Source organism: Thalassophryne amazonica, chromosome 19, assembly GCF_902500255.1.
Source record: "Thalassophryne amazonica chromosome 19, fThaAma1.1, whole genome shotgun sequence".
NCBI lineage: Eukaryota > Metazoa > Chordata > Actinopteri > Batrachoidiformes > Batrachoididae > Thalassophryne > Thalassophryne amazonica.
The window spans coordinates 53006247-53025926 of NC_047121.1; the positions used below are offsets into that span (position 1 = coordinate 53006247).

The 19680-nt window shown below is 42.2% G+C and overlaps 1 protein-coding gene across 3 annotated transcripts in view; it reads left to right on the plus strand.

Annotated features, from left to right (window-relative positions):
• Positions 1 to 19680, plus strand: part of dlgap2a (discs, large (Drosophila) homolog-associated protein 2a) — a 362290-nt gene that overhangs the window by 323697 nt on the left and 18913 nt on the right. For all 3 annotated transcript variants that reach the window (XM_034195339.1, XM_034195340.1, XM_034195341.1), the window contains exon 6: positions 683 to 902. In XM_034195339.1, coding sequence (XP_034051230.1) covers positions 683 to 902 — 220 coding nt within the window. The remainder of the gene's footprint in view (positions 1 to 682; positions 903 to 19680) is intronic.

The following is a 19680-nucleotide window of genomic DNA, read 5'->3' on the forward strand; positions in this document are numbered from 1 at the left end:
ATGAAAGGAGCACAGCAGGGTGTGTGTGTGTGTGTGTGTGTGTGTGTGTGTGTGTGTGTGTGTGTGTGTGTGTGTGTGTGTGTGTGTGTGTGTGTGTGTGTGTGTGTGTGTGTGTGTGTGTGTGTGTCCATCTCCCTGTTCAAACACAGCTCTATTGATCTGTTGAGTATTAAAAGCTTGACCTCACTCACTAATTCTGAATCCCAGTAGAAGAAGATCACCATCACTGAGTCCTCAATTTGACAAAAAAGAGAGCAGCATGATAAAAATCAAACCCATTTCAGCGCAGGGCATTCAGTATTTGTGTGAAATTAGGGATGAAGACATAACAACATGCATCTCTGACAGAGTGCATGACCTTTGAGTTCCTGCAAATTCACATCGTGCACACTTAAAAAAGAAGCCAAAGTGTTTGTGTCATGGAAAAACTGAGTGCAGGTGGTCGTCTTCTAATGTACAAATCCGGAGGAATAATATCCACATCAGTGCTGCTTTTGTTGATCTCTGTTGTCCTTTCCCTTTTAAAACATGAGGATGCTACTTAATTCCTTAATTTTATTCTGAAGGTAAACCACAGAGAGCACAGCGTCACCTTTTACAACCCACCAGTTATTTCTGTAGATAAACAACAATCAGCGGCTTCACGCTGGACAACGTGTACTGACACTTTTGATTCTCTCAGGTGAGTGAGACTGAAATCAACGGACAGTTTGAGTCGGTTTGTGAGTCGGTGTTCAGTGAGGTGGAGTCCCAGGCCATGGAAGCGCTGGACCTGCCCGGCTGCTTCCGGACCCGGAGCCACAGCTACCTACGAGCCATCCAGGCCGGTTACTCCCAGGACGACGACTGCATCCCCCCCATGACCTCGTCCACCGTCACCTCCACCATCAAGTCGACCACAGGTAAGAACAAATCGACATAAACCTGGGGGGGTTTATTTTTAGAATGCAACCTGCTGATCATGGATGTTGGTATTTCTGTTTGCATAAGTCCTGACAAATTGACACTAACTAGGGGTGTGCATATCTCCCTTATAAAACGATATGATACGCATCTAGATACATGGACTATGATACGATTCAGGAAGGACAGTTTTTCTTATGGAATGATTTGATTCGATGCGATTCGACTGTATGTGATGCGATCAGAGACACCTGTTTAATGTAGACGTTGATTCCCCATGATAAATTATAACAAGCCAAAATAGATATTTCATGAAAAACCAGAAACCTGCTTCAGGTTTTTACTACTGTGCAGCTGTATGTTTGCACTACTTCTGCTCTTCACCACAGACAGTAGAAGAAAGCACAGCATAGAAGAGGCCCAGAAAAAGAAGCCAGCTGTTGGTAGCATAACAATAATAGCATTGCGTAAGTTTCCCTTTCTGAACCGGTGTGACGGTATGAACGGGTACATTGATCCTTTACCGTCTGCCACGATCAGACATGTTGAGTTTGTTTCTGCTTTGCAAAGTTAGTGTTTGTGTCAATAATGTCACAAGAACTTCATGCTGGCATTTGAACTTCCAGGACAGTTTAAAGACACTGAAGTAGTAGCGAAACAAGCACAACTCAACCAATTTATAATGTGAAAATCGAGCCACCAACTGGTTCATCATACGTTCAGATCGATTAAGGGATTCATGCATTAATGTAATCATAGCTATTACTTTAAAAGCAATTTTCAGTTTGTATCAGATAAATCTTACACCCCGACACTAACCATTTGTATCTGAAAGAAAGGTTAAAAAAAACTCAAACAACTAATGCAAACTCCTTGTACTGTCAATAAAGCTTCATAATTTTGCATGAACCACTTTTGTATGTCTCCATTGTATTTGATGGACATCTGATTACCGTAGGTATGACTTCTGAGTTGTGGCGGCTCATTCTACTGTATTTTGCTTCATCTGTCCATCTACTGGATGCATCAGAGAGTAAAGCTATGAACCCTATTGAAAATATGAAATTGTCTGGAATAAAGTGTGTGTTTTTCCTGCTGCTTTTTGGATATCCGCCTTTCTTCACAATGCTGAAAGGTGGCGCTTGTGTCTGTGCTCGGACTGACTGAGATTTGAGCAAAGAATGACGAATTGAACAAAAAGACTGGTTGTTGAATTTAAAGGAATGATTTTGTTTCCCTGCAAGAACTTTAGGGTACAACTTAACAGTGGCACATTTCTATTAATTTCATGATAAACTGACACAGTCGGCGGATGAGCTGGAGTTTGCTCAAGGAAGTGAGATATTTGCTCCATAATTTTGCATGGATATTTCACATTAACTTCAATTTTAATGAACCTTGATCTGTAAGTTAATGCTGACATCCTTCACTGTCAATCTCCATGTTGCTGACGGTGAAGGAATAATAATAATAATAATAATAATAGACAGTAACCAAAGGAAGAAGCTACTACATTAGCTAGCTGTGTCACGTAATCCACTTTTATCAAATCTTTCTGTTACTTGTGTGATTCTCCAAAAAACACATCTGTATATTTTCACAGTAAGCTGTAAGAAAAGCCTTCATACTTAAAAAAAAATGCCTTCAGGTGATTGCTTATTATTTGGTTCATCTTCAAGCTAGCTAGCTAGTCTACCTGGACTAACTGGGATGTAGTTTCCTGAAGACAAGACCTGTTGATTTTATAAAATCTTTCTGTAACTGAGTGTATGATTGTCCAAAAACAGGTCAGTGTACTTTGCAGTCAGCTGTAAGAAAAGACTTGATAGTTTCAAAAATAAAATCCCTTGAGGTAATACTGCATTATTTGCTTCATGTTCAAGTTAGCTCACAAGCTAGCTACCCTTCCTGGGCTAATTTGGATGTAGATGCCTGAAGTTGTTGACTATGTCTGTGAAGAAATAACACATTGTATGAACATGTGTTCACATAATGTGTTATTTGTTGTTATATGTTCGTTGTGTAATGTCAGACAGCTATCCAGTTAGTGGTTTTTACCTCACAAATTTAACATTTGTGACATTGTGTGTGATGATTAGGTCCAACTGGCCTGAGAGAAGCTGAAGGTTATATCAGCTGGGCTACGTGTACTTCCTGTTATGTCCAGGGCTTAGAGCTCATTCTTTACCTAAACTTTGATCACATGCCAGTTCATACTTATGTCTCTCTGAGTAATTAAAAGCTGCACTGAATGCACTATTAGGCAAAATGTCACATGGGTCCATCTGGTATACCCCGTAAGGAGACGTGGTCAAATTAATCGAAACCCTCTTAGCTGACATATGCAAATATTTTGATCATGATCCTTGATTAAAAGTTCTAAGGTGTTACTGGAGGTTTCAACAATTATGATTGCTGGATTCACAGAGGAAATGTTAACACGTGTACAGATGGAGACTGTGGGAAGAAAGACTGTCTGCACAAGAAGTCAGAAAGGATTCCACCTTTTCCACAGTAGACTCAAGAACTCATGTCAGTTGAAGCGTAATAAGGAGGGTTCGAGGTGTGGCCATCTGGAGATGTGCTTATGCTTGATACGTCATATTTGTAAATGTTTGCTTACACTGCTTTCTCAAAAAAAAAACTCTTTTTTTTGCCTTTAAGATGTTATGCAGCGTTTGCTACACAATGGACTTTGCCACTACCTTGGGTATGGGACAACTGTTGGAATTGAATTGGCCAAAATGGGCCTCACGTGTTCAATAGGGTTCATACTGTACTTTCTGATTGGTGGGAGACGGTTTGAAAGCATTGCTCATCTTTCTGTCTTTTCATTGCACAAAGTACACATTTGTGTACCCTTGGCTGAACGTAGAGGAGCATGTGAGGACTTTTATTACACCTCATTTATTAGACGTGCTGTCGTTTCTCTGTGATTTGTTCTGGGGAATGTGCGTTTTTGCTTTGTGCACTGAAAAGAACTTAAGAATGCATGCTACAAATTAAGGTTGAGAAGGCAGTGTAAACACAAATGAGTCAAAATGGGACTATTTTCTAGGCGTTATGATGGTTTCCAACACTAATGTAACACAGAATGGGAATAAAATTGGTGTAATAACCGTAGATTAGCACTTAGCTGCTGTGTATTTATGCAGTTATCTATTTTGACTCATGGTATTCAATGCATGACTTGATGTGACTGTTTTGTGGCAATAAAAAGCACATTTTCTCCAGCTGCTCACACCTGTGGCCGTATTACAGATGCGTATGTACATTTGTCTTGCAGACAGAAATTATGTTCAGGAAGAATCTTGTTTACCCGACCAAGGCAATGTTCTTGAGGATTTGCCAGACACTGCGCCTTTGACTCATGATGATCTGGGCTGCCCCGTCAGAAGAGACAAGCTTTACCAGCAGGAGAACATGGGGGCTACAGCCAAACCTCTTTCTCCACTGTCTGGACCACCTGTTTCCCCAAGCCTCTTCAGATCCCCCAGATCTAGTGTCCACACCTCAGAACGACCGTCACCCACCGCTATCCAGGCCAGCATCAAAGAGTCAGCTACCTTGGCTGCAGCTATCAGCATGCAGTGGAAAGAAGAGGTATCAGCTATGCGTCGAGAGCTGGCTGAACTTAGGCGAGACCTCTGCAAAGAGCTTCGAGCTTTCAACAGTAATTTCAACACGTTCACGCAGCATTACAACACTTGGTCTCCCCAGGGTGGAAGCACGGCAGCTGGGACCGGGGTAGGTTTAAGGCACGGGGCTGAGGCAGGGGCAGCTGCAGCAGCAGGACTCGGCTTAATAGGAGGAGGATTTATGACATCTAGAACAGATACAGGCACTGGGGGAGCAAGAGAGAAGAAACCTCAAATATCTAAAGTGTCCGTGGGGACCCAGGCTAGGAGCAAAGTCTTGATTCGGCAAAGTACTGCAGATGCAGCCGTAAACTGTCCAGATGAGAAGGAGGAGAAGAAGCGTGCTCGCAACCGTCTACCAAAACAGCTCTCGATGGATCCCAGCATTCTTACTCGCCCACAATCCATGTATGTGGAAAGTGCGATACCTCTGTCATTGGATCCAATACTTCCCGTCTCTGTTAGAACCATACAACCAGAGACACTATCGTTAACTGTTGTATCATCTAGTGCTAAACTAGAAGCCAAGCCAGAGTTACTAGACCAGGATATGCCAAGTTCATCTGATATGGTCATGAAGGAGCCACTGATTGGTCAGTCTGCAGTGCCACTTTCTTCAGAATCAACTCTTGAGAGTGTTCCAGATTTCGTGACTGTGAGACAAGAAAGCCCATCCGCACCCGAACTAAAAACTGGAGACTCTGCTAAAGAGCACCCTTCAAGTACTGAGCCATTACAACAAGATGACATGCAATCCTCAAACCTACCTAAGAGAGATCAAACATTATCATATCCGGTCCCTGTTGTTACCGTGTCTCCACCAGAGGAACACGACTCAGATGCTACTTCAGATTCAGAGTCTCCACATCCTGAAATTGTAGACAGGAAAGATACAGGTCAACACCCTGCAACTGTTTCTTTGTTACTTTCAGGCAGAGAAGAGCCAGAGTCTGCTGACCCTGTACAAGTAGTTCCAAAACCATTAGTCACTGAGCCTGTTGGTCAAGAACCAGCGTCGATCTGTAATGAACCCACAGCTGATCTTGTTACTGTTCTACCAGGTAATATAGAGATGGACAGTCGGTGCCCGTCCATTGTGGTGTCAGAGTATGTTGACCCAGAATCCCCTACAAGTCCAGCTAGCATTGACATAAATCCTGATCCCATTTTCACCCCTTCAGAGTCTCCAACAGACTCTCTCCCAGATGAAATGACATCATTTTCAGCCATTTTTTACAGTCCACAACAAACTCAACCAAATGATCAAATGGAGTCACAAGAGCCAGAGTGGCCACCTCTTCCAGAGCCACTTGATAGTACCCCTATATATCATGCTGATTTGGTCCACTTTGACTTAGTTATGCTGACCTCTCTAGACCAAGATGATCTTGACTCGGTGTTCATGGACCCTGAACCAGAGCCATTTGGCATAAGTATTGACTCTCTATCTAATACTGTGGATTTAGACGATCCCTTCTACCAGTTGGATAGTCCAGGTTTACCCACATCACCTGTGGACCCCACAGATGTTTTGGTAGAATCTGTCTACATGGATTCAGCTATGGAGGCTGACTTAGCTTGCATACCTCAGGATGTAGCCACAGAATCACATGAGGACCCACAGCCACAGGTCATTGTCACAGTGTCTCCTCCTAGTTCTGTATCTCCTGACCCAGATTCATCAGCAGATGCAGTCTTTGGATCGACAGATCCAGCCCCACTTGACATTGATCCTCATTCTTCAGATATAGCTCCCTTACCACCTGGTGCTGAAGACCTGCCAACATCACAGGATCTGGCACACATAGACCCATGTAACAGTGCAGAACCAGAAAGGTCAGTGGTCCTTTCCCTGGAGTATGAGGGATTGGTTGAAGAAGAGACCCCTGGTATTCCAGAGAGGTCCTCATGTGAACAGGACTTTCTGTGGTACAGGTGGCAGAAAAGGTGCCAAAGACCAAAGTCAATGCGCAGGAGTGCTAGTGTGGAAGTGTGGAGTGGGAGATATGAATACAACAGTGCAGAAATCACGTATGTGTCGCTCACTCTGTGAAGTCGTACCTCATTCTCAGCAGACACAAAAATGTAGCTCAAACTATTGTCATGGTCTGTAGCTGCTAGCGTACAGCCACGGAACATGCAGATCTGTGATTACTGGTATTGAATGCAACTTTCTCGTACACAAACCTGCCATCATGTCACTTTAGGAAAAAGACTACAGTGGTAGCAGAAAAGACCTCAGATTGTGTCATACTGCAAGAATGTGATGACCCTCCAGTGGAATGAACTCTGTATGAACTTCTCCAAAGCAGCTACTGTGGGTTCCCGACTTGTACAGTTGAGTTTACAATCACTGGATTCCCTGGTAATGAATATCTTCATTTGGCCAGTGGAATAAAGTTTCACAAAAAAATTTAAGAGACTCCTACAGGCTCATGACAAGATGGCCAAATGTTTTTTGAGGTCTTGACAGTCCTCTCTGTGCTGACGGAAATCTTCCTTGACTTGTTTTGCTCTTGTTGTCACTCCAAAGTGGAGTGAAAAAAATCTCGGCAGTTATCATATAACTATAAATTCCATGGATACCGTTTACTATGTGAGCTGTTGGAAAAAAAGAAAAAAGGCAGTGATGCTGTCAAATGATGTTTGCACAATCTGAGATGGAGGTAAAATACCTGTACTGATAATTTGTGTTTGAATATTACTCACATGATTCATCTTCAGAGATAATTACAAACCAAGGCTCCATTTCCTGATTGCAGTCAACCTTACGAGTTTAAAATGTTTTCCGAGGTGATTTTTAGGGGCATTGATATTTTTACTAGTTTCCCACAGCAGCAGAGCAACAGTCCATCATGAAGACCTCTGTAACATACTTATGCCAGTCCTCGGCTTTTCCGTTGAGATTACCGTATCATGTGTTTGCAGCTGTATTTGTTTGTAACCTAAAAATTAATTCCCATCGTTCCTGTTTGAACAGATAATTGACTGTAACCAACCTGGACTCTGAGCCGGGTGTACATAATATTTCACTTGTCGACTGTTTGTCACATACACTGTATGTAAAGATGGACAAGCTGACAGAGAAGCTAAAGTGAAGCCAAATTGACTTTATCATCCCTTAGTGGTGATAGGTTTTATGACTCATTTTGACAAAGTTGTAGTATTCACACCTGGCATCCATGTCATGGGTAAGGGCACGTCAGATGCAGTGCTGGTGCTTTGGTATCATGAGCAGACAGAAAGCGATTGTGCAGTGGACCACCAAAAGCTTGTTTGAAAGTCCAGTGCGCTGTTATTCTAAAGGCTCTGGTAGTCTTACATATGCAGGTTGACAACAACATATACATCAAATTTGTGGCACGCTCTGGCTTTTTAAAGGGCTGACGTCTGTTGTCAAGACCATGAATTTAAACCCCTGTTATTATGTTAATATTCCATTGCATGAATGGGAAACATTGATTATTTGTTTTATATGATGCCTAAATAGATGCAGTGGAGTCCTTCAATTCAGTGAAACATATGGAACCAAAATGAATGGCAAATGGAACCAAATTGTACAAGACATTATGTAAATAATATACAACCCCAATTCCAATGAAGTTGGGATGTTGTGTAAAATGTACTGGACTTTTTTTTTCTATACAATGGGACAAATAATCAATACCATGTGATGTACAATCCACCAATCAAATGACAAGGAAGTATTTAGGTGCTATGTACATAAGGTCCAATGAGCACGGGTACTATACTAAAGATTAAACAATCATTCATTCTTATTATTTGCCTCAGCCACACTGCTCTAGGTTGGTCTTGGATTTCTGGAGGAAATTCAGGAACAATGTGCTGAAACTGTGATTTTTATCTGACATTTGACTCATCAGCTCCCCCCCAGCTCTCCCAAAAGGGGAAAACCAGGCTTGTGACCTTCAGGTAACTGGACTTTAGGGTCATGGGGATGCAATTTATGAACAATATTCAAACTTTGAGCTCCTTGAAGTTGTTGGGAAACGTACTAAAACCATCTTAAACTAGGATTCTTTTGGGAAACACCTGTAAGAACATTTAAGCTCATGATTCTTTCAGGAAATTGGGGCCGAGCACGGTTATTGTATGTGGCCTCCAAAAACGCACAACCTCATTGTAACTTCTCGCACACTTTGCTACCAAACATACAGACATGGTTACAGGACAGGTATTAGCTGAACTTTATTTTGAAGCAGACCTTGATGAGGGGTTAGACAGTATTTTTTTTTCTCCATGTAATATATATTCTTACTGCTCAGGAATCAGACTGAGAATGTAATTCTACTGAGAATAAAGTGTAACAAACCATTTTTGGACTTCCTGAAAGATGCTGTACATGTTGATGTGGATATTTTATATCATACTGAATGATGAAAATTGTGATGTAACGGTACATGACTGACAGCCTCAGTAATTTGTGCGTTTCATATAGAGTACCGTGCCTCACTGTAACTATTTGGTTCTATCAGCATCCTGCCGGAGATGCAGAAAGACATGCAGTTACCAGCTAAAGACATCCAGGCGACCCATCGACATACGAGGTCTGTCAATAAAGTATAGGTCCTTTTTATTTTTTTCAAAAACTATATGGATTTCATTCATATGTTTTTACGTCAGACATGCTTAAACCCTCGTGCGCATGCGTGAGTTTTTCCACGCCTGTCGGTGACATCATTCGCCTGTGAGCACTCCTTGTGGGAGGAGTCGTCCAGCCCCTCGTCGGAATTCCTTTGTCTGAGAAGTTGCTGAGAGACTGGCGCTTTGTTTGATCAAAATTTTTTCTAAACCTGTGAGACACATCGAAGTGGACACGGTTCGAAAAATTAAGCTGGTTTTCGGTGAAAATTTTAACGGCTGATGAGAGATTTTGAGGTGATACTGTCGCTTTAAGGACTTCCCACGGTGCGAGACGTCGCGCAGCGCTCTCAGGCGCCGTCGTCAGCCTGTTTCAAGCTGAAAACCTCCACATTTCAGGCTCTATTGATCCAGGACATCGTGAGAGAACAGAGAAGTTTCAGAAGAAGTCGGTTTCAGCATTTTACCCGGATATTCCACTGTTAAAGGAGATTTTTTTAATGAAATACGTGCGGGCAGATTGCAGCGTCGGCTCGCAGCCGCCGCAACGCTCCGCCACAGGAAAAACACCTCTGTTGGAAGCCTTAAGGACAAGTTGGAACATGTCCAGCTGTTAAATAATTTCTCATATACTCACTCCACTGAAAGCCATCAAAAGCCGCCTGGATTTTACAAATGATTATCAACACGGAGGTGTTTTTCCTGTGCCGCCGCACCGCGCCGGCTGCGTCCCGACGCGCGGACCCGTCCGCACGTCTTTCATTAAAAAAATTTCCTTTAACAGTGGAATATCCGGATAAAATGCTGAAACCGACTTCTTCTGAAACTTCTCTGTTCTCTCACGACGTCCTGGATCAATAGAGCCTGAAATGTGGAGGTTTTCAGCTTGAAACAGGCTGACGACGGTGCCTGGGAGCGCTGCGCGACGTCTCGCACCGTGGGAAGTCCTTAAAGCGACAGTATCACCTCAAAATCTCTCATCAGCTGTTAAAATTTTCACTGAAAACCATCTTAATTTTTTTCGAACCGTGTCCACTTCGATGTGTCTCACAGGTTTAGAAAAAATTTTGATAAAACAAAGCGCCAGTCTCTCAGCAACTTCTCAGACAAAGGAATTCCGACGAGGGGCTGGACGACTCCTCCCACAAGGAGTGCTCACAGGCGAATGACGTCACCGACAGGCGTGGAAAAACTCACGCAAGCGCACGAGGGTTCAAGCATGTCTGACGTAAAAACATATGAATGAAATCCATATAGTTTTTGAAAAAAATAAAAAGGACCTATACTTTGACAGCCCTCGTATATCTGTGCAATTATTTGGCTCTGTGTGATCTCTGTGCTCTAATAAAGTGCACCAGAACACAATCTGTCAAAGGAGCATCAGTGCACAGCTGTGTGTTGTTTTAAAATGAAAATATTTTGGTGTGAAATTCATTTCTGTATTCGTTTCTGCATATTTCATTAACATAGAAGTTTGACATTTTTTTGGTGGTGGTGGGGCGGGGGGGGGGGGGACCTTAGATTGGTGCTCTCGTGAGCATATTGGGAATTTTTTGAAAAATACTTACTGCTGTTGCTGCTCTTATGTGGTTTTTGGTTTATCAAATGTGTCATCTGAATCTGGTTATTAACATCACGTTTGTCTTTACTCAAACACTTAACTATAAGCATCATTTGTTTTATGTATGTCGCACACGTTACAGACAATGAAGCATTTGATGGGACGTATTTGTTATTGGAGCCTTTTAAATCAAAGAGGACTAAAAATAATTTAACGCTTCCCTGATTATCAAAAACCTTTAACCGGGGACCACGTGAGGACTTTTACTGTTTCCCTCACAGCCTGGGGTGGAAAACATCTTTATTTCACAGCCAGTGAAATTAATATGTGGAAATAGCCACATGAATAATCCACACGAGTGTGTGTTCAGTCGGGTTCTTTCTATTTTATATCCGGTGCCAAGCTGCAGGGTGCCACGCAAACAAATCAACTCCAAATACAGTCGTGATCTGTACACCCTGCATCCAGCTTTTGGAAGCATGAAATGTACCTGCAGTCATCTGAACAGCCAGATGGTCTTAAAATTAGGATTATTTTATTGTTCATTTTATTCTCTCATGTTCTGTATTGTATTGACTAATTCACGCCGTGAATCCGCACACTCTAATACGGCAGGTGGCGTTACTCACCTTGAAAAGCTAATTTATGAAGTTTTATATTTATTTATTTATACATTTTTACTTTATTTGGTGGCATGACCAAGGCTTTTGCGCTAGTGTCCACATGCCCCCGTTAGTTTCCACTTAGCTTCCAGATATAAATCAGGAAGCAAACAGCATCCAAAGCCACAAAAAAGGGCGGAGCTGAGGATGGCAGCGACCTTGCCACTGCTGACATCTATTCACAGGATGGAAAATTTGGCCTCCTGCTCACTGCACTGCTGTGGTGAGTTTTATAATGACAGATCAGGCACAGGTCTGCTTCAGTGTTTGGTACAAATCTAACACTGTCAGCTTGTAGCAGGGTTTCTGGGATGTTGCCGATGACCTGGTTGAGTTTAAAATGACTTCTATCTGCATCAAAATTTTGAACAGTCCAAAATTTTATTCCCAGTTGTCCTGCTAATCCCAATAGTCGAGATAGGATCCGGTGCGCTCCAGGATGACCACATATGCTTGGGGTTTTAGGTGAGCACATTAGTGTGACGTAACGGCTAATGTTAGCAAAACCAAATGTGACCATTTAATTGCAAATATTTGTAATAATATGGCTTGTTGTGTGGTTAACTGGCCTAACAAATCATTTAAGAGAGATAAGAGAAACTTTGTCATTGTAATAAACAATGGAACTTCATTGGTGACAACCAGTGAGTAGCAGCAATGACTAAATGACTAAAAAGATAAAATAAATAAAAATAAAATATAAGCACATTAAGAGGCGTGTGCTCCTTTTTTCTACTGAGTGAGGTGTGGGTGACAAATAGAAAACCACAGTGCCCAGAGTCCCGCCTTTGTTGTGGGTACAGACACATGCAGCGCTGCGCACGTCAGGTCGTTTTTGGTATAAATTTATATACCTGCATTCCTCCCCTCCAGGGCTGGCCACTAGATGGTGCTGTCTGCCCCAGTGGTATAGGAGAGATGAAGGAGGGGCTGCAGCAATGAGTCACTCATCTGCTTCACCTCAGGAAGCTTTAGTGGCAACGCCACTCTTGCAAAAGAGTGGTTCTGTTCCTCACCAAAAAATAACCCTCTCACTTAAGTCTGCCATCGAAAAAACTTCAAGGCCCAACGTTCGAGGGCGCTGAGGAACACGTGGGCGCTGCTTTATGTTTGTTCTTTTTATTCACGTTTTCTGCTTCAGCTCACAGATCAAATCTCCCCACCGAGTGACCTCACAACCACACTTTCATTTCAAAGCAAAAGCTAAATTTGTTGCTACAGCTCCGCCCTGCTGTGTGATGGAGGCGCTGCTGAACACAGAGCAGCTTGATGATTTCAGTCATCACTTCATCTTAATAAAAGTGACCCGAATTCACAAAGCAAACAAGACGACTAATAAAGCTGCAGGTTTACTGCGTTAACTCACCTGTCAGACATGTTTAAACCATCGCATTGTGATTTTATAATACAAAGTGTGACTTTTGCTGGCTGTGGTCTTGTTCTGAGTGTGCTTTGAGTGCATTTGTGGGCAAACATGCCCACTCTTCTCAACGTCCACCCCACCCACTTGTTTTCAGGGCTCCAGTTCTGCTTCCCCTCCACCTGCAGCATTGACTGGACTCCTCAGGGAACCCCAGGTAACACTCCTACCTGGGCCGTGTCTCCTTCACGCCATCTCAACGGTGTAACTGTCGTAAACAGCGGATGTGTGGACAAAGACGAGAAGGACAACGCTTTACCTCCACGTTCAGAAAAAAATGTTTATTAGTTTGTGATTTTGCATGTAAAAGTTGAAAAACCTACATGTGTATTTAACGGGGGGGGGGGGGGGGATAAAATAAATAAAATTAGGCCTCTTGATAATAAATTGTTTGAAATTATTCCCTTTAAACTAAAACAAATCTCTACAGCATAAATAGAAATTAAATTGGAATTTTGAAGCAACAATGATGGGATGCATAAATATGGTCATTCATTCATTCATTCATTCATATTCTAAACCTGCTTATTCCAGTTAAGGGATCTGGAGGGGGGTGGGGGGGTGCTATCCCAGCCATCATGGGGTGAGAGGCGGGGTTCACCCTGGACAGGACACCTGTCCATCACAGAAATACCCTTTCTTGGTATTTCTGTGATGGACAGGTGTCCTGTGATTTCTCTTTCTCTGTCTTTCTGACTTATATAGCACTTTTCCATCTGCATCAGATGCTCAAAGTGCTTTACAATAATGCCTCAGATTCACCCCAGTGTGAGGGTGCTGCCATACAAAGTGCTCACTACACACCGGGAGCAACTAGAGGATTAAAGACCTTGCCCAGTGGCCCTTAGTGATTTTCCAGTCAGGCTGGGATTTGAACTGAGGATCCTATGGTCTCAAGCCCAACACTTAACCACTACCATCACCTCCCCTCGTCTCCTCTTTCTTCCTCTCTCTTCCTGACTCTGCCTCTCTCTTCCTCTCTTTTCCTGACTCTTCTTCTTCTTCTTCTCTCTTTCTGACTCTTCCTCTCTCTTCCTTGCTCTTCATCTCTCTTCCTGGCTCTTCCTCTCTCTTCCTTGCTCTTCATCTCTCTTCCTGGCTCTTCCTCTCTCTTCCTATCCCTTCCTCTGTTTCTCTCTCTTCCTGACTCTTCCTCTCTCTTCCCATGTTGCCGTGTCACCATTAATCACAGCGTTGATTAGCCTCTTGCGTGCGGGGCTTCGTTATGTGTGTGTGTGTGAGAGAATTTCCAAACTGATCATATCCACTCGCCTGCTTTCGCACCGCTACCAGATTTCTTCATTTGGCGCTTCCTTCGTATTTTGTCGTCTGCAGGCTTTCAGGTTGCAGCTTGTTTAGCTTTTGAAAGAACGCGACACGGTGAACCTCCATCACTTCGTTGTAATTCGTCTCATTCATCTTTCTCAGCTCGTCTTCATTCACCCAAACGATTTGAGGTTCTTTCAGCCATGAAGGAGAAATCACCAGTAAATGTTCTCCAGCCTTCACAATCAGACGCTTGATTACTGTACGGCTGAAAGAGAGGCACTGTCAAAGATTCAAACTCAAAAACATAAAAAAAAAAAAAAAAAAACTGGAGCTACGATGAAAACGGGAGCATAATACTACTACAAATATTACTGTTCCCAAACCGGTTAGAATCAAATGAAATACCAGGAAATAAAGTTCCATGTGAGGCTGTGTGACATCTTCCAGATGCTACAAAGATATCTGCTGATTTTGGCTACATTTTATTGGACAGTCAGGTGTGGGCTCAGCCCCCTGGTGGGCTGTGATGGGACTGCAGGTGGGTGCCAAGTCATTGATAGTAAGTCAAATAAAATATAACACAATGCTAAAATGTCATTGGACATATGAGCACGTAATCAATAAAAGAGTGTGGAGAAAGAATGTTACCTTTTAACTCCTTATCATAGCCATCTTTGAACTTGTCCAAGGTCCCAGGAACGCTCCCTGTGAAGTTGAAGATCCTGGCAGTAACAGTACCGGATTTAGACTGAGCCCAGACAGACAGACGGACCGATGAAAAGTCTTCGCAATACCTGATGGGCAGATTTTGGCCAAAATTTGCAATTTTGTAACAAAGACTAAACTAGTGTAGCAGGATGAAGGTCCTGGGTCCTGATTGAAAAGACGTTCCCACTAGCTTGGCTAACTGGGAATTCCCCTTTGGCTGACCTGGTAGAGGAATGGTCTTTAGTGCGAGCCATCTGGGGTTCGATCCCACCACCGTCCCGGCCACAGAGGTCCTACGGTCACAATTGGCATTGTCGGCAGGATGTGGGTAGTCACAGAACATGCTTAAATGCACCTGTGACTTCGGGCCACAAAGGTCTTACGGTCACACTAGTGTGTTGCCCCGTGGGGATCCCTGGGCTCTGGATTGGGTTATGAGATAAAATAGGTAGCTAACATTTAAATTAAGCAAAGTTTCTATAATGATTTTAACTGAAAGTGCGGGAAATTAAAATGAGAAAGTTTTGTGAAGAATTGTATTTATTTTTTGGTACATTTAGTTGATGTCATGTTTGACAGCTGGCGAGGTTGAGACGTTTCCTTTTTCAGAGTTTGTCTGGTTACTGATTCATGGTGACATCAACGTCCATTCTTCACTGTTGTTACATAATATCCCTCATTTCTCCAAAAATATTAGTCCTATCAACTTTCCGTTTTTGCTGTGTTCATCCTTGACCCAAAATGTATAAACATACCAAACGGCAAATGTCAGTTTCTCCATGATCGAAGTCACACACACACACACACACACACAGAGGAGACTTGGCTTTTAATATATAGATTTGCCCAAAATATTTCAAATTATTTTCAATGTGTAAGAAGTAATTGAACAGATTTAAATTGCTTGTTAACCTTCATTTATTTGACCTACTTCAACATATATACGAGGGCTGTCAATAAAGTAACGGTCCTTTTTATTTTTTTCAAAAACTATATGGATTTCATTCATATGTTTTTACGTCAGACATGCTTGAACCCTCGTGCACATGCGTGAGTTTTTCCACGCCTGTCGGTGACGTCATTCGCCTGTGAGCACTCCTTGTGGGAGGAGTCGTCCAGCCCCTCGTCGGAATTCCTTTGTCTGAGAAGTTGCTGAGAGACTGGCGCGTTGTTTGATCAAAAATTTTTCTAAACCTGTGAGACACATCGAAGTGGACACGGTTCGAAAAATTAAGCTGGTTTTCAGTGAAAATTTTAACAGCTGATGAGAGATTTTGAGGTGATTCTGTCGCTTTAAGGACTTTTCACGGTGCGAGACGTCGTGCAGCGCTCTCAGGCGGCGTCATCAGCCTGTTCAAGCTGAAAACCTCCACATTTCAGGCTCTATTGATCCAGGACGTCGTGAGAGAACAGAGAAGTTTCAGAAGAAGTCAGTTTCAGCATTTTATCCGGATATTCCACTGTTAAAGGAGATTTTTTTAATGAAAGACGTGCGGACGGATCCACACGTCGGGACGCAGCCGACGCGGTGCGGCGGCACAGGAAAAACACCTCCGTGTTGATAACCATTTGTAAAATCCAGGCGGCTTTTGATGGCTTTCAGTGGAGTGAGTATATGAGAAATTGTTTAACAGGCAGGACATGTTCCAACTTGTCCTTAAGGCTTTCAACAGAAGTGTTTTTCCTGTGGCGGAGCGTCGCGGCGGCTGCGTCCCGACGCGCGGATCCGTCCGCACGTCTTTCATTAAAAAAAATCTCCTTTAACAGTGGAATATCCGGATAAAATGCTGAAACCGACTTCTTCTGAAACTTCTCTGTTCTCTCACGACGTCCTGGATCAATAGAGCCTGAAATGTGGAGGTTTTCAGCTTGAACAGGCTGATGACGCTGCCTGAGAGCGCTGAGCGACGTCTCGCACCGTGAAAAGTCCTTAAAGCGACAGAATCACCTCAAAATCTCTCATCAGCCGTTAAAATTTTCACTGAAAACCAGCTTAATTTTTCGAACCGTGTCCACTTCGATGTGTCTCACAGGTTTAGAAAAAATTTTGATCAAACAAAGCGCCAGTCTCTCAGCAACTTCTCAGACAAAGGAATTCCGACGAGGGGCTGGACGACTCCTCCCACAAGGAGTGCTCACAGGCGAATGACGTCACCGACAGGCGTGGAAAAACTCACGCATGCGCACGAGGGTTCAAGCATGTCTGACGTAAAAACATATGAATGAAATCCATATAGTTTTTGAAAAAAATAAAAAGGACCGTAACTTTATTGACAGCCCTCGTATATATATATATATAGAGAGAGAGAGAGAGAGCGATATTAAAGATTAGATTTTCAGATTTCAGCGTGGAGTTGTGAAGTTTGGAAACGGTTCCTGTAGCCTCTCGCTAATACCACAGTTAGCAAGCTAGGCTATGCTGGGCATGTTGTTTAGCCTAACTGGAGTTAGCTAACTATTTCCAACATTATTTCTCTTTCCGTCAGCCTGTCCATCAAACGTAGATTAAGTGGATGTCTGCATTTATTTGGTTGGAAACAGGAATCACCAAATTTTACTTTAATCGCCCGCTGCTATTAATTTCTGTGCCGCTATTTAAAGATGTCCGTGACATCCAGAGGAAGACAGGAAATGAACTCAGTAAATTAGAAAATATTTTATTCGTAATAAAAAAATTATATTAACCAGGTCCTGCGACAGACTGGCATCCTGTCCACGATGACCCCGCCTCACGCCCGATGACTGCTGGGATAGGCTCCACCCACTTGTAACCTTTAATTAGTAGTAATTATTAGGAGTAACGGAATAGAAAATGGATGGATGAATTAACAATTTACCATTATTTCAAAATACTATTTGTGTCCTCAAACATTAAAAAATACAAAGTTTCTGGTTTTGGTTTTTGCTTCTTAAAGTGGTTCAAAGTCTTGTTTTGGCATCTGTTATCTCATTAGCATATCATAGTTATTGATTAGTACCAAGCTACTAGAAACTGTATGAAGATATGGTTTTGTAATTAATAATTGAGAAACGTCATCATATTTACAATCTTAAGATCACATCCATTTGATGAAGGAAGGAAAAGAAGAAAAAGAAGGGACTTTTGTTGCCATTGTGTGTACATGGATCCATCCATCCATCCATCCATCCATTTTCTATAACCGCTTACTCTACTTACAGGTCGTGGGGGGCTGGAGCCTGATGGATACATTCAAGGAAATATTAAAAAATTACAGCTGTAGGGAGTGTGTATGTATGTATATATATATATATATATATATATATATATATATATATATATATATATATATATATATATATATATATATATATTTCATTTTCTGTACCCATTTACTCCAATCAAAGGTCGTGGGGGGCTGGTGGGAAATGATCCCAGGACCCTGTTGCTGTGCTAACCCTTATGCTCCGATATATTTTTATTCTATATATACTATATGTATTTTTTTCTTTCAGCTAAATAAAATGGACTTTCACAGATGGTGCTCTAATGAGTGCTGTGCTTCTTAAAAAGCTGAATGCCGTAGGTTTTTTTCTGGTGGTTGTGGTTTGAGATCAAAGCTTCCAGACTTGCTCCTTCATTTCTCAAGTGTCGTGTTTGCTTCAGATGAAACGTAAATGCTGCTGAGTAACGCTGCCGCTGCCAAAAAGGGAGCAGGAATTATGGTTCCTCTCTGCACGATTGGCTCGCTAATAATGGCTGTATTTTGGTCATCCTGCTGCTCATGTGCCCCAAGAATGGGTGCTCTCCATCCGGCCTCGACGTCTCCTCGCTCGCTGATTTCTGATTTATCTTCACGCCACAGGACATCGTCTCTCCACGTGACGCTCTCCATTCGTCTCTGTGTCCGTGCCACTGTGTGAGCTTCATTTTGTGAACGAGCAGCAGCCAGATTCCTTAAACGCTCTTCATCAGCCCGGCTTGACTTATTTCTCACCCCGGTGCATCGTGGGTGACGTGGGCCCTGAAGGCCCCCCGACAACCTGCACACGGCACCTTTAAATAACCGAAAATACCTCAACACAATAAATAAATCTGTTTTGAATAAAGGCAGTTGCGCAGGAGTTCAAACATCTAAAGGTCTTTGAAAATGACGGCGTTACACTTGTACTTTTTCCTCCATGTACTGTGGAGTTGCGTTGAGACGGGCATCTGGCGTAAAAATTGTGCCAAATCTAAAGTGCCGACCCCAAATGGAAATGAGGGAGCAGCCGAAGGAACTTATTTTACACTTACACTCACTTACACTTGGATATATTTTCAAGTTTATTTTATTATATATATATATATTTATTTATTTATTTTGTTATTTATTTTTTCCTGTTTTCATTGGTGGTGTGTTCATGTTTTCACAAGGCTTATTTTATGTTGCTTTTGTGGTTCCAGTGGTGTTCAGTGCACATTGAATTATTTGTTTGCAAAAAATTCAACAGCCTGGTTTTCAGCTAGCAGCTGGAGCTGATTATCGTCTAAAGCTGTGTTGTTTAGGACAACAAAATACTTTTTAAACTTTTATTCATTGATAAAGTTGTTCCTTTGGGTTTTTTTTAAACCATTGGTCATGACACTATAAAATAGTTTTGTTCCTTAGTATTTCCAGTTTTTCTCAATTGCTAAGACACATTTTTCAAAAGCTGCTCTTCTTTTCTCTAAACTGTGGGGAAAAAAACAATTGTCAAGCTGCATTCACAAAACCCCAGACTCTTCTTTCAAAACCAAACTTTCACCTCAAAACAGTTAAATCTGTGCTCAAAACTGAACTATGTTGTCAAATCGAGCCCCGAGTCAATCAAAACTAAAACCACTACTGAGCAGCCTGTAAACACTACATAAAAAATAGAAAATACAGTCGGGCCAAAAAGTATTTAGTCAGTCCCTGATTGTGCAAGTTCTCCTAC